The sequence below is a fragment of the Hylobates moloch genome, unplaced genomic scaffold, assembly GCF_009828535.3.
Source record: "Hylobates moloch isolate HMO894 unplaced genomic scaffold, HMol_V3 SCAFFOLD_3, whole genome shotgun sequence".
In the NCBI taxonomy this organism is placed as follows: Eukaryota; Metazoa; Chordata; class Mammalia; order Primates; family Hylobatidae; genus Hylobates; species Hylobates moloch.
This window is the reverse complement of record NW_026652278.1, coordinates 96,754,946-96,781,895: the sequence shown is the minus strand read 5'-3', so window position 1 is coordinate 96,781,895 and position 26,950 is coordinate 96,754,946. Positions and strand designations below refer to the sequence as shown.

Here is a 26,950-nt window from a genome sequence, read left to right as displayed (position 1 = left end):
TGGAAAGCTATTGACTAACATCAGATTAAAATCAATTTCCTCTTCCTATCAGTTAAGGTGATCGAATTATGTATAATTTATTATATATTATATTTAATCTAGTGAATAATCCTTTATAGTCAATGCTGCCTGTATCCCACACCAAAAAGTCAGCAAACTATAGATAGGTAAAGTTGAACACTTAAATGACAAGTTTCTGATGTTTCTAGTTTTGAGATGTGGTTCATGAAAGAGGCCGGGCAAGGATCATACTACACCGGTCGCGGTCAAGAGATCTTTATTGGAGGTATCGAGCAGAGAAGGAAGAGAAGAGAGGAGAAGAGAAGAGAGAGAGCTGCTGGTGTGCTGGGTTTTATATCCCATGGGCCTACATGGGGCGGGCCCAAGGGAAGGCGGGAGATGCTTCTTTCTTATTGGCCCTCCTTTGGCGGGTTCAGACAGTGCCCGGTCAAGGAGGGGAGAAGAACCTGGAACCGGCGCCATTAAGGTACCCCCGTTACCTAACATTCCTCCCTCTTCTGTTTTTTAAGAAGTGGGGAAATGGGCGTTGTAGTTCGTCTGGCTACTTCCTGCTGAACAGGGGCGTTGTGGGGGAGGGGTAAGGGAGGACTGTGAGGGTTGTGGACAGGGCACAGTAGGAGTATAAGGCCAAGTAGTAGGGCGCTATATATGAACACCTCCTCAGGTGTGAAATCTATGCCAAAGCCGTGAGCCAGCCAAGGGGCAGGGAAGGGTCTGCGATGAGCCAGCTGTCCGTGCGGAGGTCATCTAGGAACTGGTGGAACCGAGACATTGGGCGTTGGACCTAGGTTTAGCCCAGAAGGAAAAGAGAATGATAGTTATTTAGGGTGTTTAGAGTGTTTGGCAGACTCGACCCTGGAAATGGCTGGATGAGAGATGTTGGATGAGGGGTTGTTATGGTAGATCTTATCTGACTGGTGTGGGCTGACTGGCGTATTGGTCGCTGACGTATTAGAAGGGTGTGAGGCTGTCTCTGGAGTCCTCTGCATCTTCACAGGTTGCTAAAAGTTGGTAATTTCTGAGGAGAAGCTGGTTAAAGGTTTGGTTTAAGCTTGGAGAAGATACTGGAATTCTTTGATATATGAAGCGGGGTTGGAGGTATAGGAGCCTAAGCGTTTTTTGATTTGTGAAAGATCAGCCATAGAAAAGGGGACATGGACGCGAACGATGCCTTCTGTCCCTGCTACTTCTCGCAGAGGAGCGAGGACAGGGAGGTGAGATCTGGAGCGAGCAGTAGGAGGGCTGAAAGGTGGAGGAAAGGAAGTAGGAGAGGTTGGAGAGGACGGGGAAGGAAGGCCGGGGTTGGCGGAAGGAGGTGAGGCTGCCGCCGGGGGCAGGGCCCTTGCGGGCTGGGCGGTGATATGGCAGGGGCTCATCGGCGGGATCAAAGTCAGGAGCGGAAGGAGTGAGGGGGGTTGGGGAGGGTGACAGTTTGAAAAACCCGTGGAGGTACGGGATCTCTGCCCATTTTCCTGTTCGCTCACAATAGTTATAGAGGTCTTGGAGGATACCAGGATCGAGGGACCCATAAGGGGGCCACTTGTTTTGGTTATCTAAGGGGTAAGTGGGCCAGTCTTGTGTGCAGTATTTAATTAGACGTTTTGGTTTGAGGTCGGCCGCTAAGCCTAGGGCTGACAAATTGTTTAGGAGGCATCGCAGGGGAGAGTCGGCTGACAGGGATGCGGAGCCTCTCATTGTGGGGCTACGAGAGGATGTGCAGTGAGGGCTAAGTAGGGCGTCCCCTAATAGCAGAACACTGCGACGTGACTCAGAGCTTCCGGTTTGGTCGTCACCAAAGCGAAAGGACTGAGGGGCCGACTATGGCCGAGGACCGTGGGCCACCTGGTACCAGGATTTTTGAGACGAGAAAGGGAAGGGGGGCCCAGGCCAGAGACGCGAGGAGGAGAGGTAGAAAACTCCGTTCCCTGCAGGCCGAGTCTAGAGTAAGATTTACAGCAGCAGAGAGCGGGCGGCTGAGACGGGAGTTGGTTGGCTGGTGTTGGACACCAGGAGGGGAGACTTACTGAGATGAGGCCGGTGTTGGGTGGAGAGGTCGGCGAACAGGAAAATGGGCAAAGACCGGCTGGGGTCTGGACCGAGCCCGAAGAGGATCGGGGTCCCACTGAGAGGAAGTGGGGAGTCCCGATCCGAGTCACGGCACAAATGAAAGAGGCCGGGCAAGGATCAGACTACACGGGTCGCGGTCAAGAGATCTTTATTGGAGGTATCGAGCAGAGAAGGAAGAGAAGAGAGGAGAAGAGAAGAGAGAGAGCTGCTGGTGTGCTGGGTTTTATATCCCTTGGGCCTACGTGGGGCGGGCCCAAGGGAAGGCGGGAGATGCTTCTTTCCTATTGGCCCTCCTTTGGCGGGTTCAGACAGTGCCCGGTCAAGGAGGGGAGAAGAACCTGGAACCGGCGCCATTAAGGTACCCCTGTTACCTAACAGTCCAACAAAACGATCATGCAGCAAAAGGACTTAAGCCATCTCAGCATGGAAACAGAACGGACAGAATCGGTTACACATTTTCATCTCATTGACACAATAATGGGTAAAGTGCAGACCTCCATTTTCAATGGTTTCTTGATGCCATGCAATTCATAGAAAAAAAATGTACGGGTGCAGGACCCCGGCCTGACTCAGTCTCAGGCATCCATCTTATTTGAGACAAAATATAGCCTGGAAGGGCTCCACTGTGGAAATGAGAGCCTACGTTTCAATGGCTATTAGGCTATTAGGCTAGTTCTCAAACCTTTCTGAGTGGGATTAGTGTTTGATTTTAAATCCTCCAAAATAAGTACTGGTTGCATCAGCCCCTAGTGAATAATCATTCTTATTTGCCTATCCTACACCTTGGAACTTCTCAGAACATAATGGCTGGAATCTTAATTTCTTTTGTTGACTGTTCTGGGTAAATGTTGTTGTTATTGTTGTTGTTTTTTTAGAGAGAGAGTCTCACTCTGTTGCCCAGGCTGGAGTGAGTGGCGTGACTGTGTTGCCCAGGCTGGAGTGAGTGGCGTGACTGTGTTGCCCAGGCTGGAGTGAGTGGCATGATCATAGCTCACTGTAACCATGAACTCTTGGGCTCAGCGATCCTCCCACCTCAGCCTCCTAAGTAGCTGGGACTACAGATGCATGCCACCATGCCTAGCTACTTTTTTATTTTATTTTATTTTTTTAGAAATGGGGACATCTCACCATGTTGCCCGGGCTGGTCTTGAACTCCTGGCCTAAAGTGATCCTCCTGCCTCAGCCTCCCAAAGCACTGGGATAACAGGCATGAGCTACTGCATCTGGTACTTGTAAATCTTTCCTGATGCAGTCTGGTGACTACTTGCAAGATAGTTGCTCTGTGTAGACTTTACCTCTATGCTTCTAAAGAAATGAAGGCTTGGGACAGCAATAGAATTTGGATGGGTGTTTACTCTCACAGAGCTCAATCTCTAAAGAGGAAATAACTCTCTTCTGTTCTATTTTACAACATGTGTAAGGCACAGTCACATCTTTGTTAAATTTCTATCACATTCTATAAAATTACCTACTTAAGGAGCAAACAACTTTATTGAATACTGGTTCCACAGAGTTCTGAGTTGGATGTTGTATGGAGATAAAAAAATAAAGACACAGCCTCTAACTCCAAGTTATTTACTGCTTAGTGGGAAAAGACAGAATCAGTACATGTGAAAATACACAAAAACATAGTCATCAAAAAATTCCATGTGCATACTCAATTACGTATGTAAATGCTGTGGGTGCTAGGTTGAAAAATTTAAGTCAATCAAGTGGCTCATGATAGGAATTTAGTTGAAGAAAAGCATGTAGCATGAGGAGTAGGACAAAATACTACAAGGATGATACTGAATGAAGTCCAGAAGTTCAGGTATTCACCCAGGAATAAATCCTTTGTTTAATCAAAGGTTCATTCTGATGATTGGAGTTACTGATTGAACTTTACGTGTTATCCTATAAGAAGCTCCAAGTGTGGTAGAGCAAGTAATAGTGTTTCCCAGTTTCCAGGTGCCTCGTTCTTGAGTGACTGTAAAATCTCACACTGGGATGAATTCATCTGAGCTTGGCACTTCTTTAGTACCGGGGAGTCACAAGAAGCATTGAGTCTCAAGTCTCAGGGTGGGTTTGGGGATGACAAAAGAATTTCCAAAAAGATGCCAGAATATTGAGTTGTTGGCCTGGCTTAGGCTGATGTCACTCTCTAAGCTTGGAATCCAATAATCTTGGAAAGGCAAAGTGAGAGACAAAATACACTGATGCTGCTGGACAGAAAGGGATGGGAGGGTTCAGGTCTCACTTCCACAGCAGATCCTGATGGTTATCACTGGACAGTTTGTGTAAATGACATATTAGGATTTATGTGAACACTATTAAATATTATTTTTCTCCTTCCTTCCTTCCTTCCTTCCTTCCTTCCTTCCTTCCTTCCTTCCTTCTTCCTTCCTTCCTTCCTTCCTTCCTTCCTTCCTTCCTTCCTTCCTTCTTTCCTTCCTTCATCTTCCTCTCTTTCTTCTTTCTTTCTTTTTCTTTTTCTTTCTCTTTCTTTTGTCTCTCCTTCCTTCTTTCTTTCCTTTCTGTCTCTCTCCTTCCTTCCTTCTTTTCTTTCTTTCTTTTTCTTTCTTTCTCTCTCTTTCTTTCTTTCTTTTCTTCCTTCCTTCCTTCTTTCTTCCCCTTCTTTTTCTCTCTTCTTTCTTTCTTTCTTTCTTTCTTTCTTTCTTTCTTTCTTTCTTTCTTCTTTCTTTCTTCCTTTCTTTCTTCCTTCCTTCCCTTCTTTCTTTTGTCTTTCTTTCTTTCACTTTCTTTCTCTCTCTCCTCTCCCCTCCCTCCCTTCCTTCCCTCCTTCTCTCTCTTTTTCTTTCATTCTTTTCTTTCTTTCTCTCTCTCTCTTTTTGAGACAGGGTGCCACTTTGTCAACCAGGCTGGAGTGCCATGGAGTACATATTTATTTTCCAAAACAATGCAAGAATATTGAGCTATTGGCCTGGCTTAGGCTGATGTCACTTTCTAGGCTTGGAATCCAATAGTCTTGGAAAGGCAAAGTGAGATAGCTCACTGCAGTCTTGAACTCCTGGACTCAAGTGATCTTCCTGCCTCAGCTGCAGTAGCTGGGACTACAGGCATGTGCCACCAAACCTGGCTAATTAAAAAAAAAAATTTATGTAAAGACAGGGTCTTGCTATGTTTCCCAGACTGATCTTGAACTCCTGGCCTCAAGTGATACCCCTGCCTTGGGCTCCCAAAGTGTTGGGATTACAGGTATGAGCCACTGCATCCAGCCTAAATGTTATTTTTTATACTCCTTGCAATGAGGAAGGAATTCAAACTGTGTTGAGAGCAATGCAAATGTACAATATGTTTTATTAATTTTAAATCTTCTGCCTTCAAATAAATAATAATCCCTGTGGGTACATAAAACACACTAATGTGAAAATAAATGTTGAAGCTGCAGAGTGACTCACTAGGTGAGTATTCAATTAAAGCAGGTACCTGATGGGGTGACATGAGGTTAGACCTGGCACCAAATGCCTTTGTTTTCTCTCTATCACTGGTCATGTGTTCAACCATCCACATCTAACTCCTCTCGGCATTAGCTCCCGGAAATGTTGTAAGGATCAAAGGAGATAATTTATTCCATTTCAATAAATGGTTTTGTTGAAACTCAGGTACACTAGGGAGTTTGCACACTGCTGGAGTTAGAAAGATGAATACACCAGGCATGGTGGCTCATGCCTGTAATCTCAGCACTTTGGGAGGCTGAGGTGGGAGGATCGCTTGAGCCTGGGAGTTTGAGACCAGCCTGGACAACATGGCAAAACTCTTTCTCTGCAAAGAATGAAAAATTAGCAGGGCACGGTGATGCATGCTTATAGTCCCAGAAACTTGGGAGGCTGAGGTGTGAGGATTGCTTGAGGCTGGGAAGTTGAGGCTGCAGTGAGCCATGATCCTTACACTGCACTCAGGCCTCGGCAATAGAGTGAGACCCTGTCAGAAAATGAAAGGAAAGGAAAGGAAGGAGGGAGGGAGGGAAAGAAAAGAGGGAGGGAAGGAGGGAAAGAAAAAGAAGAAAACAAGAAAGCAAGAAAGGAATAAGGGAAAGAAAAAGAAAGAAGAAAGAGAAAGAAAGAAGAAAAGAAAAAGAGAGAGAAAGAAGGAAAAACAGAGAGAAAGGAAGGAAAAGAAAGAAAGAAGGAAAGAGAGAGAAAGAAAGAAACAAGAAAAGAGAAAGAGAGAAACAAGGAAAAAGAGAAAGAAAGAAAGAGAAGAGTCAGACACTTAAAGGATGATAATCACAGTTTAGGAGCATTCAGGAGGACACAATGGAGTCTATCTAGAGGAGACAGTGTGTGCTAGGACACTTTACATGGCCAGATATGAAATGCTGTTAATATGGGAAGCTGTTAATGTGGGTTGCTTTTATCAGATTATTTTATAATAGAAATGATTTTTCTTCATCAGGGAGAAGATGGCACATTTCCAGCTGAGATAATGCCTATCTTCTGATGGGTATTTATGAGGAATGCATGGAAATGTGTCATGGGTAACCTCACATTCTGCTACTTTAGGTCAAAATCTGACACTAGTTATGTTTAACCCATGAGCTACTCTCTTAAGAGAGTTTGGGGAATCTATTCTTCTTAGTTCAGTGTGGCACAGCAGCTGAGTCTCATGCAGTGTGCTTGTAGTTGTTTCTAGAACTACAATAAAGAAGAATACGAAATTGTAGTTAGACAGGAAGAATAAGTTTTGGAGTTCTGTTACAAGGTAGGTGACTATAGCAAATAACAATGTAGTGTATACAGTATTTCAAGATAGAAGATTTTGAATGTTGTCACCACAAAGAAATGATAAATGTTTAAAGTGATGGATATGGTAATTACTTTGATTTGATCATTATACTATGTATACCTGCATCTAAACACCACACTGTACCCTATAAATATGTACAATGATTGTGTGTCAATTATAAATAAAAAATTAAATAAAAAATAAAATATCAGCCCTTGGATAAAACAAAAACAAAAAGAAGAAGAATACAGAGGTTGCTTTTTGAATTAGAATATCTGAAACAAGATCTGGGTGGTAGGAAGAAACCAACATTTGTTTGGGTCTCCCTCTGTTGCAAGGCGGGAGTACAGTGGTGCAATTGTAGCTTATTGCAGCCTCAGACTCCTGGGCTCAAGTGATCCTCCCATCTTAGCCTTCTGAGTAGCTGGAACTACAGATAGGTGCCACCATGCCTGGCTAATTTAAAAAAATTTTTTGTAGAGAGGGATCTTGCTTTGTTGCCCAGGCTGGTCTCAAACTCCTGATCTCAAGTGACCCTCCTGCCTTAGCCTCCCAAAGCACTGGGATTATAGGCATGAGTCACTGTGTCTGGCCTGAACCAACATTTGTATTGTGTGGATGTGTGGATGTGCATACACACACACACACACACACACACACACACACACCTTGCAGAGATATCAGCCTATGAGTAAATAGTGGCCCATGATATTACATATGTTCTTTGGCCTATCATTCAACAAGAAGGTTTATGAATTTAGAACTGGTAGTCAACTATGGACTTGCTGATTGCCTTTGTTTTCACAGCTATCTCATGCACTCACTTGAGAGCATTTTCTATGATGAATCCAAGCACTAGCCCATTAGTGAGCATTTACCTTAATGTTCTAGAGTCCTCGTTAGTAGAATACAGAGTTAAGGGCTATTTCAGATTTCAGTAAAGATCCCGACAATGTCTCTTATTCTTTGTGGGGATGATTAAGAAGCTGTTGCTAGCGTCTGATGAGAAGTGAAGTTGCTGTTTCTGGCAGAGGGGCAATGAGGATCAAAACACCTATTTGGAATTTTATGTTGTTCCTGAGCTCCCCTGCTGGGCCTGGATGTGGGTTAAATTTGCTCTCCTGTATTAATGAAAAAAAAAAAAATTAAAATAAAGACACAAGGGAGGCCAGGCAGTGGAGAGCAGAGAAAATAAAAGGCAGGGAGATGAAGTCAAATTTCCTCTGATCTCTCTTGGAGCTGCTGTCGACTCATCAGCCTCAGTTAATTATAGAGGCAGAAACTGAGCCACTGCCAAAATAAACGGTGCTGGGCACATACGTTGCCTCTTGATAAGGGCTGCATTTATCTGTGAGAAGAGCGTCTCAGATAAATGTGGAATGACTTACTGCCGGAACTTGGGACCTTTGTAAACCACGTCTACTAAATCTAGAGCTTGTTTATCAGCCAGTCTGCAGCTCCTCGTCCCTGCAAATATTTTTATTGGTACACATTCTGTTTCTCTTCCTGAAGGAATGGGAAAGCTGGTCTCCTGCGCCCTAGAATGAAAGTATCTTAAATATTAATATCTGGGTTTAGATGGAGTGGTACTGCCTTTAAAGTTTGTGGAAAGCTTTGGAACCATGGCTCTGCTGCATAAAATTACTTCTCCCATTCTCTAGATGGGGAATTTTGACTTGAAGTTTAAGAGAGAGGTCAAGTGAAGAGAGTTCACAATTATTGTTGATAAGAGTTGGGATGCGATCTTGTCTGTTTTACTGAAATTTAACACAAGACTTTCTGAGCCCTTTCTCTGCTATGCACCCTGCGAAGTGTGGGATTTCAGAGTGCCCTTGGACCTTCGGGGAGCTCAGTCTTTTTTTTTCCTTTGAGGCAGAGTCTTGCTCTGTTGCCCAGGCTGGAGTGCAGTGGTACAATCAAAGCTCACTGCAGCCTTGAACTCCTGTCCTGGGCTCAACTGATCCTCTTTGAGTACTCAGCCTCCCAAGTAGCTAGGACTACAGACACACGCCAACACACTCAACTAATTTTAAAATTATTTTTGTAGAGATTGGGTCTTGCTATATTGCCCAAGGGCCTCAAGCAATCCTCCTGCCTTGGCCTCCAAAGAACTGGGATTATAGGTGTGAGCCACCTGACCCGGAGCTCAGTCTTGAGGTGAGATAGGCAAGACAGATACATAGATCCCTAGTCCAGAAACACGTTTGGAAATGTGTTCCCACCCTGCCAAAATCAATATTCAATACGTTTTCCATATCATGTATGATGCATGCATGGAGGAGTTCTTTTTTTGCTAATGATTTTTTTTTTTTTTTGAGATGGGGTCTCGCTCTTTCCCCCAGCCCGGAGTGCAGTGGCGCAATCTCGGCTCACTGCAAGCTCCGCCTCCCGGGTTCACGCCATTCTCCTGCCTCAGCCCCCCGAGTAGCTGGGACTACAAGCGCCCGCCACTGCGCCCGGCTAATTTTTTGTATTTTTAGTAGAGACGGGGTTTCACCGTGTTAACTAGGATGGTCTCGATCTCCTGACCTCGTGATCCACCCGCCTCGGCCTCCCAAAGTGCTGGGATTACAGGCGTGAGCCACCGTGCCGGACCGCTATTAATTAATGGATTAAGAAATACCATTTTCAGATCGATTTTTAAATACATTCTTACAGATCCATTAAGAGATTATTTTTATTCCATAAAATCAGTTTTAAAGTTACAATTTTTTATTCAAAATTTGGAAAGCATCAACTTCTCTGGTGTCCTCAGTTGTATGCCTGTGTGCTTTTTGCCTTAATAATTAAATAACTTTTCATCGCCTGAAAGCTCCAAGCTGGTTGACTGCGGATAGTTAAGTGTTTATCTTTTGTTGCTTCTGGGTAGCACATCTTATTGCTCCTGCGTGCTTTTGAGTGGTAGAAAAAAGTCAGTGTTAGCATCAAACATTAACCCTGTGACCTACTTGTTTATATGCCTACTGTAACATGGCTTTGCTTGAATTTCTGAGGTTAGTCAAAGCAAATATCCTTACAATCTTGAGACGACTGCATATAAACTAAAACATCTTTTGTCAAGATTGCCAGTAATACATTCCTTCAGACCAAAGCCTTGAGGAAAACTAGCTACTGATACTAATGGAGGGAATTTCTTAAAAGCTTAAGAGGAATTATAGGACTTTAGTACCACCTCCCATTTACCACTTTATCCTGAAAGATGTGGGGTGGAGGTCCTCCCCCTGGCTCAACTTAAGTGCCTTGTAGGATTGTTGCTACAAGGAGGCACTGTTATGTGAAAACTAACTGTGCTTTGTGTTTGTTAAACTTAAATATTCTAAAATAAGCATTCGTTTTGTTTGTCCGTCAGGCAAAGTATGGGGCAGCATGAAACAGAAATATCTGGTTCCAAATAAATTGTATATTCTAAATTTTCACTCTGTATGTGAATCTAATTATAAGACAAAGCTATATAAGACATTCAGCAAGCTATTTTCTAGGGATGATATTAGATAAAACCTTAGAAATCACACTGATTTTTTTCCCATTCTGAAAAAAAAACCATTTTGGCTCGGTAGCATAATACCCATCTTTCCAGGATGAATCGTTTATATTTTAGAGGTGGAGAGAAATCTGATCCACATTAAAAGAAAGGCCAGTCACTAACTACTCCAGAAATCACATAAATAGATTGTTATGGGCCAGGCGCGGTGGCTCATGCCTGTAATCTGCACTTTGGGAGGCCTAGGTGGGAGGATTGCCTGACCCAAGACTACGAGACCAGACTAGGCAACATAGAACTTGTCTCTACAAGAAATAAATCAATTAACCGTGCAAGGTTGTGTGTGCCTGTGATTCCAGATACTCAGGAGGCTAAGGAGGGAGGATTGCTTGAGTCAGGGAGGTTGAGTCTGCTGTGAGCTGTGATTGTGCCACTGCATGCCAGCCTGGGTGGCAAAGTGAGACCCTGTCTATAAATAAATAAATAGTTTGTTGTTAATGGTTGGCTTCAACATTTGGAAAAGTTTTAAAAAATTTAATAAATGTTGTGCCCTCCATATCAATTGTTAATGACAACACTTTGTGCCATATTGTAGAAGATAAAATCATTCATTCTAGGTCTGAGGCTGTGTCAATAAAAGCAAATTCACATTCTCCAAAGTGGGCAGCAGTGAGGCACCTTCTATTTTTGGAGGCATCGCTGAACTCGAGAACCCCTGTTCTAATCCCCAGAGTCCCCTTTCCCCTAGGGATTTGTCCCTAGTTGTTCACAATGTTTCCATATGCCAAGAAACAGAAGGGATTCCCTTAGAGATCTTCATACTGAAACAAACCATAGACAAATTCCTATTATTGAGTCATGGCTTTGGTTTACTCATCAGATCTCCAGCACAGGACTTAGAAGTCTCTGTGTTGTGCCTATCACTTTGTGGGTTTTGTTTCTCTAGAGTGCTAGAGAAAGGGTTTTTGATTCAAATCGGCATAAACTGCTGCTAGGAAAGAAAGGGTCCCTTCTTTATTTGCAGTTTGGTAGCCAGGGTGCTGATTTAGCCTCATGCAGAATATATAATCCCTTCCTTTGTTCTTAATACATTTGCTGTGCCTCAGTAATGAACATTTCTACTTTATATTTATAGTAATCTGTTTATTTGCCCTCTCCCCCTACTATATATATATATATATATATATATATTTTTTTTTTTTTTTTTAGACAGAGTCTGTCTCTGTTGCCTAGGCTGGAGTGCAGTGGTGAGATCTCAGCTCACTGCAACCTCCACCTCCTGGATTCAAACGATTCTCCTGCTTCAGCCTCCTGAGTAGCTGGGATTACAGGCACCCTCCACCACACCTGGCTAATTTTTGCATTTTTAGTAGAGATGGGTTTCACCATGTTGACGAGGCTGGTCTCGAACTCCTGACCTCAAGTGATCTGCCCTCCTCAGCCTCCCAAAGTGCTGGGTTTACAGGCCTGAGCCACTGTGCCTGGCCTCCCTCTACTATATTCTAACATCTTCAGGATGACATAATTTCTCATTCCATTTAAAATCTTCCATAGTATAACCACAATACTTTACACATAGTAGGCTCTTGAAAAATTCTGTTGAATCAAAAAATGCATTAAAAATGATTGCCTCATACTAGTAGGCTTTCTTCCTTATTAGTAATTTTAAAAGAGGGTCACCCTGTTTTGATGCCTTATCACATTGGAAAGGGTGCATTAACAGAAAGAGGCCCTTATTCCTCAGTGGTTGGGGTCCACAGAGTCCAAATTCTTCTTCTCCATTCTGATTAGGTCATATTTTATTCTGAACATAACCCACTTTGAACTGACATTCAGAAGCCCCTTCTCTCTTCCATTTCTGCCCTTTTTCTCCTTGCCCATCTATCCTTCCTTCATATTGCTGCAGCTCCTTGTGATTGAGACCTGTTCTTGTCTCTATCAATAGATTCTTGCAGTCTTCAAATTGGAGCCTAAAAAAAAACACTGCATTTTTTGTTTTTGTTGTTATTACCATGGTAATCTGCAACACAACAGCTTCTGTATTATCATGCTCAATGACTCTATCTCTACCAAGAAGAGGATGAAAGGAATTCACTATAAATATAATCAATAATAAACATAATAAATAAATTATATAGACTGTCAGGAGATAATAAATGTTATGCTGTCCAAAATGAAAGAAATAAAAAAGAAAAGGAAGAGTGTAGGGCAAGATAAAGGAATAGCGTGTTTGAGGAAGGAGCTAAAGTTGTGAGTTTAAATAGGATGATGAGAACTGGCTTCTGACAATGTGCGATCATGAGATTTGAATAAAGTCTTAGGGAGAGGAAGTGAGCTATGTGGATCTTTGAGGGCATGATGTTCAGGCTGAGGAAAGGAAGGAGCCTGGAGGTTGATTGAGGAGCAGAAGGGAATTGCTGTGCTGGAGCTGGGATCGTAGGAGCTGAGACTAGGGAGGTCACAGAAGCCTGAATCACATGGAATAGATGATAAGGGGCAAGGTGGGAGCAGGGGGGCCTTTCAGGAGGCCAGAGCAGTCCTCCAGATGGTATTGGGATCAGAACAAGAGCAACAAAGCTAGCCTCCAGGAGGCTAGAGCAGTCCTCCAGATGGTATTGGGATCAGAATAAGAGCAGCAAAGGCAGTGAGAAATTGTCAGAATCTGGATGTGTTTTGAAGAAAGAGACAAGGGATATTCTTGATGGATTGGATGTAGGATGGGGAGAAAGAGAGGAGTCAAGGATGAATCCAAGAAGTGTTCCGTTTTAGGCCAGAAGGATGAAATTGTCATCAACTAACTAACATGGGGAAGGTTGTGGGTGCAGTGGGATAGGTAGGGAAAATCAGTTTAGTAGTGGACGTGTGAGTTAGAGAAGTATATTAGATATTCAAGTGAAAATGATGAGTACGCTATTGGATATGCAGGTTTGGAGTTCAGGACAGAGGACTGGACTGGAGATATTCATTTGGGAGTTATCTGTGTGTGGGTAGTATTTAAAGCCATGGAACCACACGAGATCTCCAACGGAGTAAGTAGAGACAGAAATGAAAACAACAGCAACGACTGAGCCCTAGAGTAATTAGAAGTTAAAAGGGGCTAAGGACTGCAATGAATGTGCACGACAGGATCCATGTATTGCCATCAAAGTGAGTGACTGTTTCTATGAGGGTAGAGGTCAAGATGACTGAAGGAGGAGAGAAGTTTAATGACCTTGGATGGTGGAGTTTTGGAAAGATTATTATCTATGCATTGAACATGCTCAGAAAAGAGAGGAGAAGTATTGGGGAGGATGCCAATGGGCTGAGAACTGATGTTGCTGAAAAAGGTGGGGAACAATGTTGGGCAGGGGTATTACAGGACCAACATGTTCGTATGCCTGTTGTGCAGAAACAGATCAATACACCAAGACAGCAGGCTTTGCAGCAGAGACAGGCTTTGATGACAGCAGGGAGGCTGAGTGAGCAGATGGGAGAAGACCCTCAAATCTATCTCCCTGAAAAGTTCTAGGCTGAGGTTTTCAAGGGGATTGTGGGGGGTGAGGGGCTGAAAAACTGTAGTCATTGATTGGTTGGGGAAAGGGGGATGAAATCATCAGGATGTAGAAACTGCATTCTTCGGTGAGTCAGCTTCTCACGGGGTCCTTCAGACCAGCTGGCGTCAGTAGTTTCATCAGTATGCACGACCTACAAGAATATCTCAAATGGAAAACAACATTTCACAATGTTCAGTTGTTATCTGTACAGCAGTGAAGGGGGACTCTAATCTTGTGACAGGGTTTGTATGATTCTGGAGCAATAGGTAGCAAAACACTATGAGGAAGGATCAGAGAACAGCTGACCCCATGACTAACACTTAGTATGTGCAAGCTTGGCTTATTTTTGTTTCTCTCCCTCCCTTCTCTTCTGATTAATTTTATAAAGTTTATAGGGACAGTTCCAGGGGTGATAGATGATGATGGTATGAGATTTGCAGTAGAAGGGAAGGAGAAGGCTCTGGAAGGGGAAAAGAGGACCAGCACGGTCCCTCCATCACCTCCAGGTCTGCAGGAGGTGGCAGGAGGGCCTGGAATGAAAAACAGCCAGCGGCCGGGCACAGTGGCTCATGCCTGTAATCCCAGCACTTTGGGGGGCTGAGATGGGAGGATCATGAGGTCAAGAGATCGAGACCATCCTGGTCAACATGGTGAAACCCCGTCTCTACTAAAAATACAAAAATTAGCTGGGTGTGGTGGTGTGTGCCTGTAATCCCAGCTACTCGGGAGGCTGAGGTAGGAGAAGCACTTGAACTTGGGAAGTGGAGGTTGCAGTGAGCTGAGACCGCACCACTGCACTCCAGCCTGGTGACAGAGGGAGACTCCACCTCAAAAAAAGAAAAAGAAAAACAGCCAGCACATGAGAGAAGAGGTGAGCATCGTCCTCAGGGAAGAGTCAGTTTTTGTCAGAATAAGGAGGGACTCTTTGGAAGTTAGATTTGGGATGTGAGGAATTTTGCTATTAGTGGATCAGGCTGATGGCACCGTGGAGGAGTTTCAGGAGTCAGGAACAGGTGGGAGAAAGTTTCCCACTGTGGGTTGTGCAAGCCTCCTGGCCCGGAGAGTGTGGGTGTGACGAGCGGCTTGAGAGACAGGGATGAAGAGCATGAATGCGAACATACAGCACTGAGCTCGCGTCTGCCACATGGTAAGCTCTTAGAAGACCTTGGCTTCTTATTCGTTTTGTCACAAATTGATTAATTATTGAGCTGAAGGACATATTAGAAAAGGGTCAATAGCAATACTTCTAACTTCCGATCTGTACTTATGCTTGGCATTCAATTGATGTTATCAAAACCTGTGCCAGCTCCAAGGAAAAGAGAACATTGTTTTCTGATTTAGTTGCTTCCTGAAAGGAGCTGAGAGCTGTAAAACGCAGGCAAGATTGGACTTTTCAATAATGCTTATATATTGACTTGCAAAAGCAATACTAGAACTTTTTTTAAATGCACTCATGATCTCCTTAGGGTAAGGGAAAAGGTTTTATCTTTTTATTTTTGCATCTCCCCTTTGAGTGAACATGGTTCTCTTTTCCTTAACTCACAACTTTACAAGGTATTTGGAAAAATATAAGGGAGAGATAGTTTCTGTTTCTCATCTCTTTAAGCAATATCCTCTTGTATACCAAATAATATCTTCCTGTGGTTAATGATATGAGAAACAGAATGCCTCTCCAGAAACCTTTTCACATCCCAGATTCAGAGTTCCTGGGCCCAGAATGTAATCTGACATATTATACTACTTAGGTAAATCCTTAATCTCAAGAGTGATGAGAGTCAAGTCTTTTTCTGTTTGTTTTTTAGAGATGGGCCTCCTTCTGTCACCCAGGCTGGAGTGCAGTGGTGTGATCATAGCTCGCTGCAGCCTCAACCTCTTGAGCTCAAGTAGTCCTCCTACTTCCTGAGTTGCGACTACAGCCATAAACCACTGCATCCAGTTCAGGTTTTTTGTCTGTTTGTTGTTTTTCTTAAAAAACATTAGTGATTCTATTTTGATTCTGACAACTTTCATAAAGTCCAGGGACAAAATAAATGTGTTATTTCCTGGGAGGAGATGGATTTATAAGCCCATGGGCACCATTCAGAGGCCATGTGCCCTGGAAGCACCAGGGAATGTTGCTTGCTCCACCTTTCCAGGTGCTGAAGGCAAACCATTGGGTCATCCTTGACTCTTCTTTTGCTCTCACACGCACATCCAATCTATGAGGAAATTAACTTGGCTCAGGTAGTTTAAAAATCTATCCGAATGTTGCAGCCAGGCATGGTGACTCATGCCTGGAGTCCCAACTACTCAGGAGGTTGAGGCGGGAGGATTACTTGAGCCCAGGAGCTCGAGGCTGCAGTGAGCTATGATCATGTCACTGTACTCCAGCCTGGGCAACAGAGCAAGGCTCAGGCTGGTCTTGAACTCCTGGCCTTTAGTGATCCTCTTGCCATGTCCTCCCAAAGTGTTGGGATTACAGGCATGGGCCACTGAGCCCTGCCTAAAACGTTCAATGTCAGTGACTTGGAAGAATGTTCCGGTGGATGAGAAAGCCCTGGATGGAGACAGGGATTCAGGCATTTGAGAGGTCAGAGAGAAGCAAGGTATCCAAGGACAATGGAATTGGCTGCTTGTTGCTCAATTGCATTGAGGCTCTACAGTAGGATAATGAAAAGCTGTAGGCAGTTAGGGAGCAATTGAAAGCCAAATGTGAAGGCCTGAGGGCTTCCAGGAAAGGGGCCCATATTCTCTCCATTCAGTGTAGAAAAAGCAGAAGACCAAACTATGGATTTAATAGGCTTGCCTAGCTTCAAAGATGATCATCATTACACAAAGATCAGAGCACTGGTTGGGAAAACATGGAGCTCTTGTGCACGGGATGGGGACATTTGGGTGGACGCCTCCAAATATTTTGAGCTCTCAAACTCTTCTAAGCCCTCAGAGCCTGCAGAGGTGGTTCACCTTTCCCTGTTATGATCTGAAACTCCCCATATGGGCCAACACCACAGAGTTCTGTCCCCACAGGCCAAGGAGGGCTTCCCAGGATCCTCAACTTCTTGCCTGGTTGCCAGACCAATCACTAGAGGTAAGTCACAACATCACCAAGCCGAGAATATTATGGCAACATTGATGAGCTAGAAAGAGACTGTACCTCCCCCAAACTGTGAAAAATTCACCCCTATGTACTAGAAGGAAGGAACTGGATTTTGAAGGTGCTTGATCAAGAAGGCAGGATAAAGGAGAGTAAAGGGACGTGAGGGCATTTTCTCAGGATATGGGACTTAATGCTTGGCAAAGACCCTAGAGGATGGTGCAGACTTGCTGCTTGGGTGGTTCAACATGCCTGGAGGGTCCATGCTGAGTGGAACTGAAACAGATTTTTAAAGGCTCAGGGAAGTGAACATGCTGGTATATTATGGTGATCAGAAGACCCATCAGAGGATTATGATGCCCAGGGAGGTCTGGAGAACACAGCATTCACCAAGCCATTGGGAAATTAGCTGAAGGCTTTCCTCTGCAGACCACAACTGGCGGTGTGAAAGGCTGTTGTGGAGTTGAATCCACAGAGAGCAGTGATGATGGGGTGAAACAGATGGGAATCTTGTGAGGATACTTCTTAATACATCTAATCAAAAGATAGCCAACACAGGCCAGGCGCGGTGGCTCCCTCCTGTAATCCCAGCACTTTGGGAGGCCGAGGTCAGTGGATCACTTGAGGTCAGGAATTCAAGACTAGCCTGGCCAACATGGTGAAATCCTGTGTCTACTAGCAATACAAAAATTAGCTGGATGTGATGGTGTGCACCTGTGGTCCCAGCTACTTGGGAGGCTGAGGCAGGAGAATCACTTGAACCCGGAAGGTAGAGGTTGCAGTGAGCTGAAGTCATGCCACTTCACTCCAGCCTGGGCGACAGAGTGAGACCTTGTATTAAAAAAAAAAAGAAAATGCAACAAGGACGCACAGGAGGCTGAGGGTGTTTGCTCTATCAAGCATTTGCAATTCCTTGTCTAGTACCTGGAACCTGAGGCAGTTTTCAGACCTGGAATCCCCCAATAGAAAGGGTGGCCATGTTCCCAGGATGAAGGACCCAGCAACACCACACCAAGTCTACGATGATATAATTCCTTTTGTCCTTCCCTAAAGGACATTTATTCAAGTGACTCTACTCTGAGGAAAAACTCCCGGATGTTTTGAAGATTACTGGATGCCCTGCAGGGATGGATGGAGGCAGGCATTGAAGTGTGCAATGACTCAGATCTTCACTGGAGAAAGGACTTATCTGGCAGCTTCAAGGAGTGTAGGCAGCCGACAGCTTCCAGCTGCAGCACCTGAAAGATCTGCTTTTGAACCAAGGCCACACTTTTTCCGGGCAGCTCCCAGCCAATACCAGCACCATGGCGGTACCAAGGCCATGTCTGTCCAACACAGGAATCCTCTTTGCTCCAGAGCTTCCCATCATTTTGGTCAAATCCGTGTCTGACCCACCAAAATCTGAGGCTCTCTCGTCTATCTTGTTTTCTACCCTTTTTCGTTTTGTAAGTGTCAAATCTGCATCGTGATCTGAAGGCTTTCCATGCTTGGGCAATCTTGATATTTCCTCTTACGCTTTTTACAAACATTACCCCCCACCCCAAATCTCTTGCACTTCTAACTCAACCTCATTGTCTGCTTTCCTTAGGATGCAACTGACATGATGCTCTGGTCTGCTGGGTTGTAGTCTGTTTAGCCACAGATAAGGCAGTCGGGTGCGGTCAATGGCTTTGCAGAGGCTCACTAACACATGGAAATGTTTATGCCCATTTAAAAAGTTGATTCACAAAGTAGTACCAGATTTTCTCATTACAGTATTTTAATGCAGGGGCTCTTACAGTTAAAATATTCTGGAAGTTAAGTAGGAAAACTACATTGAAGATAAATCTAAGTTAATTACAGATGCAAAATTTTTGTTTTAAATGTAAGCATCTACCCTACTTCCTTCGACCAGAGTTAGGCTGGGGTTCTGTGAATTGCACACAGACGTTTCTTGCTTGTTATGGAATTTGCTTTTTGTATTTCGGAAGCAGCGAAATTCTGGCAACAAAACCAAACTGGTCTCACATTTAGATTAAACACCTTCTATGGCTGAGCCACCTCTTCTTGAATGTTTGATAGTCACCCAAAATTAAGGACGGTGGTGGATACACTCTTCACCTTCTGTTTCAACACTCTCTTGCCTTTCTTATTTCCTAGTGCTATTTGTGGCACTGCAATCATATATGTTTACTAGGTTTAGTCAACAACAACATCTTGGCTGCCACTTTATTTTTTTTATTTTTTTTATTTATTTATGAGACGGAGTCTTGCTGTCGCCCAGGCTGGAGTGCAGTGGCGCGATCTCGGCTCACTGCAGGCTCCGCCCCCGGGGTTCACGCCATTCTCCTGCCTCAGCCTCCCGCGTAGCTGGGACTACAGGCGCCCGCCACCTCGCCCGGCTAATTTTTTGTATTTTTAGTAGAGACGGGGTTTCACCGTGTTACGCAGGATAGTCTCGATCTCCTGACCTCGTGATCCACCCACCTCGACCTCCCAAAGTGCTGGGATTACAGGCGTGAGCCACCGCGCCCGGCCTTGGCTGCCAATTTAAAAAAAAATATTTGAGATCCCTGACAACAGCTCAATTCCTCGGACTTAGGAAGAGGTCACATGGCTTCTCCCAATGGCTGAGACAAGGGTGGGAGTGGGAAGGTCTTTCCGTTTCTTCATCCAGGCACTTAGTAAATAAAACCAGTTCCTCAAAATAGCTTTTATACAAAGAACATAATCTATTACCTAAGATTCTTTATTTAGTTTTCCATCATCCAGTCTTTTCCTTTTTTCTCTTTTGAAGCTCGAAGCCCATGGACTTTGAGATTTGTTGCATCTTTATCTACAAATCTCCTCCCTTTAATAACCAGTCTTCTCAGAACTTAAATTCCAGCCAGACCAACACCTTCAATACACCCGGGCCATTTTTCTTCTTTGGATGCTATTACTAGACCGTTTTCCAACCATTCTCATTTTATCAATATCTCCTTCAATCTTCAGATTCCTTCTTAAGAACCATTTCCTTCTAAAGGTCTATTCTAACTGCCTCCAAATGATTTCTTCTTCATCATCATTATCTTAATGCTTCCTTAGCCATGAGCTTGTTTGTACAAGTGTAAAGATAAATGTTGACTGGCAGAATGCCTGTGCTTGAAAGATACAAACGGGCATATTTGCCAATTTCTTCTCTCTTATAGAACTGTGGTCAAACTACTCCGCCTTCATTACAATCACAAATGTGTGAGAATGAAGGAGAGGCTGAGCATGCCTGTAATCTTGGCATTTTGGGAGGCTGAGGTGGGAGGATTCCTTGAGCCCAGGAGTTTGAGACCAGCCTAGGCAACATGGCGAAACCCTGTCTCTACAAAAAATACTAAAAATTAGCCTGGCATGGTGGTGCATGCCTATGGTCCCAGCTACTCAGGAGGCTGAAGTGGGAGGATCACCTGAGCCCAGGAGGTGGAGGCTTCAGTGAGCCCTGATTGCATCGCTGCACCCCAGCCTGGGTGACAGTGAAACCTCGTCTCAAAAAAAAAAAAAAAGAATAAAGGAGAAGATTCAAAATCACCATCTGAAATTTGAGGATTGAGGGACTAATTTGGCTACTTTGTAATTGTTTTATTATTATTATTATTATTTTGGGACGGAGTCTTGCTCTGTCCTCCAGGCTGGAGTGCAGTGGTGTGATCTTGGTTCACTGCAACCTCCGCCTCCCGGGTTCAAATGATTCTCCTGCGTCAGCCTCCCGAGTAGCTGGGACTACAGGTGCACGACACCACGCCCGGCTAATTTTTTGTATTTTTTGTAGAGATGGGGTTTCACCGTGTTAGCCCAGATGGTCTTGATCTCTTGACCTCGTGATCCGTCTACCTCGGCCTCGCAAAGTGCTGGGATTACAGATGTGAGCCACTGCACCCAGCCTGTGATTTTTACATAGTTGTTTGCTGTCAGAGCTAAGGATTTTACTTGAGTTAACAAATAACTATGCTATAAGTAAGAAAAATGCTGAGCCACAGACATGCTAATACTTTTCCTGCTATTAGCTGGTTTCCCCTTGAGTTAGAACATACCTATGAGAACACACAGGAGGAAATCTCTCAAAATGTAACTGACATCAAGCTATTTATGTATACCTGTTTGCTTATCATCCATTGAGCCAGACATCTGACATCTTTGTTGCCTTTTTGTTTCTAGGTCTTGGTACTGTTGACATTTGATAAATGTTTATTTCTTGATTTTAATTCTTAGCCTTTGTTTCATTTAATACTTTAGTTCTTCACGCCAGAATTGTCTGGAAGGCAACTGGAAGTTTAACAGAGATAAAGGAAATTGAGATCTCAGTATATTCCTCATAGTTCTAACATCTGCATTTCAGGAACAGAAGACAAACATCTTAAATGTTTTGCCAACTCCAATTAAACAAAATGATCAACTACTTATCATGAGATAGTTCAGGGATGTATGTCTGCAATTCACACATTTCATTCCCTAGCTTGTTCTTCTTTCACTAAAGAGGTCACAGTGGGAGTGACTTTTAGTCTAAGTAATAAACAGTTACCTTTGCCTTTGTTCTCTTGTAATAATTGTTGCATTGGGTAAGGATTACATGTGATACGTGCATTGTGATCTGCTTCAGAACAGGAGAGGAAATGTGTTGGTCTTCCCCAGGATCACCTCTGTGAGCCACTTAAAACTCTAGTAGACAGAGCACTGGAGAGTGTCCCCCAGAGAACTGTTTTAAATGGCGATCTGCCTCCTCACCATCTACCCCTAAATCCTAATGAGACTAAATAGTCTTTTGTTTTTATGTGTGTAGAAGCTATTCCAAAGCTTTTTAGATTAATTGACTAGTAAATTTCCAAAAGATATTTTTGAAGCCTTGCTTAAAGTTTTTTAATATTTTTATTTTCTCAGGTAAAAATAGTTTTTAAAAAGAGGTTGTCAAACAGATTTTTTTTTTCCAGAAATATTTACTGTAGCAGATATTCCTCTCTCCTTCCTTTTTGGCAAAACTTCAATTTCATGTGGGAGTTTATCCCTTTCCCATATGAGTTAAAGTTAAATCTTGACAAGTCAAAGCCTCTAAGTCAATATCCTTGACAGTGATTGGCTTAAGGGGAAGCATGAGATCCTTTTCTGGACACTATGTACATGGGAAGGTCTGTTAGGGGTTTATGCTGGTCTGTTTCCATTTGTCCCACTCCATCCAGAACTCATCTGTCTTTTTCTGTTTTTCTCTGTGCCCCAGGAGGTTGACCTCTAAGGATTGCACTGTGAGGTCTTCCTTGTCCTCTGGCGTTCCACTGGATTTGGCTAATGGAGGCATTGCTAGGAGGGCAGAGTATTCATAATTCCACCTCAGACTCCCTTCCTCCTGGCTGCGATCCAGACAGTAGCCACATTCCTCTAAGGCACAGCTCCCGAGTCGGGCAAGCTCTCTTCCTCAGCTACAGCTCTCTTTATGAAGGGTGGAAACTTCCTTTCTCCTTTTTCCTTCAGGACCAGAAGCAGGGTGGACTCCCTGCTATAATCCTTGGCACTTCACCTTTTCTCCTTGGTTCTCTTAACTTTGCTTGCTTGCAGTCTTTAAACAGCCCCTCCATTAAATTCACTTCTATTAAATTCTCTTAACAGTGCGAGCTCTTCCCTGCTCAAAGCTTGACTGATATAGGGGGGCTTTGAGGAATGGTTCTTGAAAAGACTCACAGAGGAGGAAGACACAGTCTCTCTTGTACTGGAGGTCATTGTGTCAGCAGGTGACCCTGGGACCTTGGAGGCAGCCATTTTGAACAATGAAGGGATCCAGGTGAGAAAGACCAACATGTTGTGGATAGCAGAGTCAAAAAATGGAAGGGGAGTGTGTCCTTGAGGCCACCGTGCCTTTGAATGAATCAATTTTGGAGGTGCCCTGAAAGGGGACAATGTGCTCTATGATCTAGTACACATTCCTGATGCTTTATGTCACTTTGAGCAACAGTCTTGTGTTCTGTGAAGTTGAACAATTTCTCTCTCGTGCCCTTTTCGAGATGGGGTCTTGCTCTGCACCTAGGCTGGAGTGCAGTGGGGTGATCAAAGCTCACTGCAGCCTCAAACTCCTGGGCTCAAGTGATCTTCCTACCTCAGTCTCCCCAGTAGTTGGGACTACAGGCATGTACTGCCACACCCAGCTAATTAAAAAAAAGTTTTGTAAAGAGGGATCTCGCTATGTTGCCCAGGCTGGTCTCAAATTCATGGTCTCAAGCAGTCCTCCTGCTTCTGCCTCCCAAAATATTGGAATTGCAGGCGTGAGGAAAGATGGCCATCAGAAAGTTTTCTTGAGTCTGATAAAGCAAACCCACAGGGTGCAATAACAAAACAATGGGATAGGTGTGGGGGAAATGTACTTAAATAGAGTGAACAGAGGTACATCTAAAGTGACTTGAACGATGAGAAGTTCAATGAGAGATGAGCAGGTGGGAAAACTATCACTACTACTTCAGAAAGAAAAGGGACATTTAAACTCCAAATATGCAGACAGAACATAAACTGAGAATAAATGGAAGGGCTGGAAAGTTAAATGGAATATTAAGGACATTACTTTTATTTTTTCTCAATGTTTGGTAAGCACTGGTGTGTGGGTGTGTATGTGTGTGTGTAGTGTCTTTTTCCATGGCTTATGGCTTAAAATAATTATTTTGGTAGAAATTATACAAAGCACTCATTGCTGCATGCATATGTAACCGGGTGGCATTTAGCCCAGTTTAGGCAATGGGGTAAAGTCAGTGAAGGTTGGTGCCGGGATCCTGTACCTATAAGACTGAAGTGGTTTTCAGGGCCCCTGCTCCACTCCCACGTGCTTCACCAGCTCCTGGTCTTGTGTCTGCCTCACCCCATTCTGGGTTGCTCTGCTCTGGTCCTGGTCATGGGCCCTGGCCTCCCTCCCGCCCTGGCCCTCCAGGCTGGCTTGCCCTGTGCTCTCCAACATGCAGTCCTGGGCTGGGGTTCCCCTTCTCCTTCCTCCTTATCCTTCTACCTGGTATTGCACCTCTGTGATTCTCTAGAATAAATTCTCTATCCTTGAACGGCTATGGTGGTGATTTTGGTCTTGGTAAGCCCTTCTCCTTAAAAAAAATAACTTTTTTTTTTAAAAAAACAATTTTCTCTAATATATTTTGGGATAATTTTAATTTTAAAAACCCCTGTATGGCATTCTTTTCTCATGGGCTGTAAATGCTGAGTGTGTTTTATGCTTGCCCCCTCTCTGTGCTCCTTGTCTTACTCTGGCCCCTTACTCTAGACCTTCCTCCAGCTTATGGCCCTCCTTTGCTTCTTCACCTCTATTTTTGAGACAGGGTCTTGGTCTTGCTCTATCACCTGAGCTGGAGTGCAGTGGTGCAATCATAGCTCACTGCAGCCTTGAACTCCTAGGCTCAGGTGATCCTCCCACCTCAGCCTCCTGACTAGCTTGAACCGCAGACACGCACCACCATGCCAGGCTAATTTTTAAATTTTTGCTAGAGATAAGGTTTCACTACATTGGCCAGGCTGGTCTCCAACTCTTGGCCTCAAATGGTCCTTCCACCTCAGCTTCCCAAAGTGCTGAGATGACAGGTGTGAGCCACTGCACCTGGCCCACTCACCTCTTTGAATCACTGTCTTCTCAATTCTGAGTCCTTCTAAATTTTCCTCACCAACACTAGATTGAGAAGTGGGAAGAAGAAACAAGAAAATAGGAGAAAGAGAGGCCCAAAACGATTACTCTCTAATGCAAGCAGAAGAGAATCAAGGTGAAAGAAAAGATCTTTTGAGGCCTGGAGTTGAGTGAGCCCATGAGCCAAACCTTAGAAGGAAGGCGGGAAGCAGGGATTGTGATTTCTTCTTGGGTGAGCTATTTGCTTAAATGATGCTGGAATTGTAGGCCATAGATGCAAATTATAGAATCATTCCCTGACTTGCCCACTAGGTTGGGCAAATTGGGGAAAATAATCAACTTATCCCTTGAAAATTAATTGTTTCCGTTGGACGATAGTGAAAGGGCCTAAGAAGATACTGAATAAATGCTTTCTGCTGATGTGGGTGCAGCCAGGAGCCATTGCACTGATGTCTCGAGGCCTTTCCAGCTGTAGAGTTCAAGAGTTCTTAATTAGGAACACATGTTCTGAGAGTCCACACAGTCACCTCTTGTCACCGTAAAGGAAGACGTTAAAGGGTATGGCTCTATAATGAAGAATGGCCTGGTGCAGTGGTTCATGCCTGTAATCCCAGCACTTTGAGAGACTGAGGCGGGAGGATCACTTGAGTCCAGGAATTCGAGACCAGTCTGTGCAACAAAATGAGACCCGTCTTTACAAAAAATAAAACAATTAGCCAGATATGATGGCGCATGCCTGTAGTCCCAGCTACATGGGAGGCTGAGGCAGGAGGATGGTTTGAGCCCAGGAGGTTGAGGCTGCAGTGAGCTGTGTTTGTGCCGCTGCACTCTAACCTGGGCAGCAGAGCAAGACCTCTCAAAAACATAAAAATAAGAAAAATAAAAGGAACAAACTTGCTCCTTGTGATGTATGGGGCAAGATGTTTTGACCCTTTCCTTTTTTCTTGGCTTTGAGACCTTAGAGGATTCACTTAGCCTCTCTGGGCTACCAGTGTTGTAATCTGTAACACTGAGATGATTAATTCTGTTCTGCTCACCTCTCAGGGTCGGAAAGGATCAAATGATACAGATGACAGCATGTTGTGGCACATAGCCTTTCACACTAGTGCAAGGTATCACTGAGGTTTTACTGTGATGTGTGACCCAGTTGCGCAGTCACCAGGCACTGTGAGTGCTACTGGCCAGCTCCCTGCTGCAGAGGAAGGCCAGAGCAAACTGCAGTCCTACCCCTGGGTAGCTTCACTCGGCTGGAAAAAAAAAATCACTTACCCAAGGTTGTGTGCCTAGACTGTGCTGAGAAGCTGGGGGAAACTGAGAGACACCTCAACCAGCGCATTTACAAACCAATGCCTGGGAGTACCATCAGACTTACCAAAGGACCCTCGGGTTAATATATTTGATAACATAGCCACCTGGCAGTTCAAAAATGAAGTCACAGTTGTTTAAGAAAATTATAAATAAATGTGTTTTTGATTCAAGTTCATCTTCCTGGCCCCTTCTCCTATGCATTTCTGCAATCTGCCCACTTCTCTCCATCACCACCACACCTTTATTCCAGGCCTGCCTCACCTCCCATGTCCATCAAACTCTCAGCCTCCCACCTGGTCTCTTTTGTTCCAATCTCTTTCCCCCAGCAACCTACTGTCCATGCCCACCCCTCATCTTCTCTGCCTTTAATCGGATCCTGCCACTTCCCTGCTTAGCATCTTCCAGTATTTCCCCATTCCTCCTCCTTCTCTACGGAACTCAGACTTCCAGCCTCCCTAAGGCTGGACTAGGTTGCTCCTGTATGCTCAGTGGGCATGGTCACCCACCTTCCCTCCTTGATCTCACTTGGTGGCCTCACATCACACTTCTTTGAAGAAGAACTCTCTCAGAGTCCCACTAAATCTTCTCATCAAAACTGCTGACTTGAAGCTTGGACAAGAAGGTGGAAGAAGATATGGAAAGAATTATCGCATACCCCCACTAGGTATCAACCATGTGTCTTTTTTTTTTTCTCTTTGAGATGGAGTCTTGCTCTGTCACCTGGGCTGGAGTACAGTGGCAGGATCTCGGCTCAACTTCCACCTGTCAGGTTCAAGTGATTCTCAATTCTCGTGCCTCAGCCTCCCGAGTAGCTGGGACTACAGACGCCCGCCACCACATCCATCTAATTTTTCTATTTTTAGTAGGGACAGGGTTTCGGTGTTTTGGCCAGGCTGGTCTCGAACTCCTGATCTCAAGTGATCCACCTGCTTCAGCCTCCTAAAGTGCTGGGATTACAGGCGTGAGCCACTGCGCCTGGCCCATCTCCTACTAAATCTATAATCATCTCCCTCCACTGTTTCCCCTTTCTTCCCTCCAGATATAATTGTCATGCATCCCTTCCCTGTCCAAGGCCAATTCCTACGCTCATGCCTTGCACACAATCCTTGCACCATCTCAGGGACTTCCTTTTTTTATTA

At 44.3% G+C, this 26,950-nt stretch overlaps 1 protein-coding gene across 1 annotated transcript in view; it reads left to right on the top strand.

Moving 5' to 3' along the window:
- The first annotated feature begins 1,771 nt into the window (after positions 1-1,771).
- LOC116479639 (putative uncharacterized protein C10orf126) overlaps positions 1,772-26,950 on the top strand; it is a 48,050-nt gene continuing 22,871 nt past the window's right edge. The window contains exon 1 of the mRNA XM_058437029.1: positions 1,772-1,964. Coding sequence (XP_058293012.1) covers positions 1,842-1,964 — 123 coding nt within the window. The 5' untranslated portion in view covers positions 1,772-1,841. The remainder of the gene's footprint in view (positions 1,965-26,950) is intronic.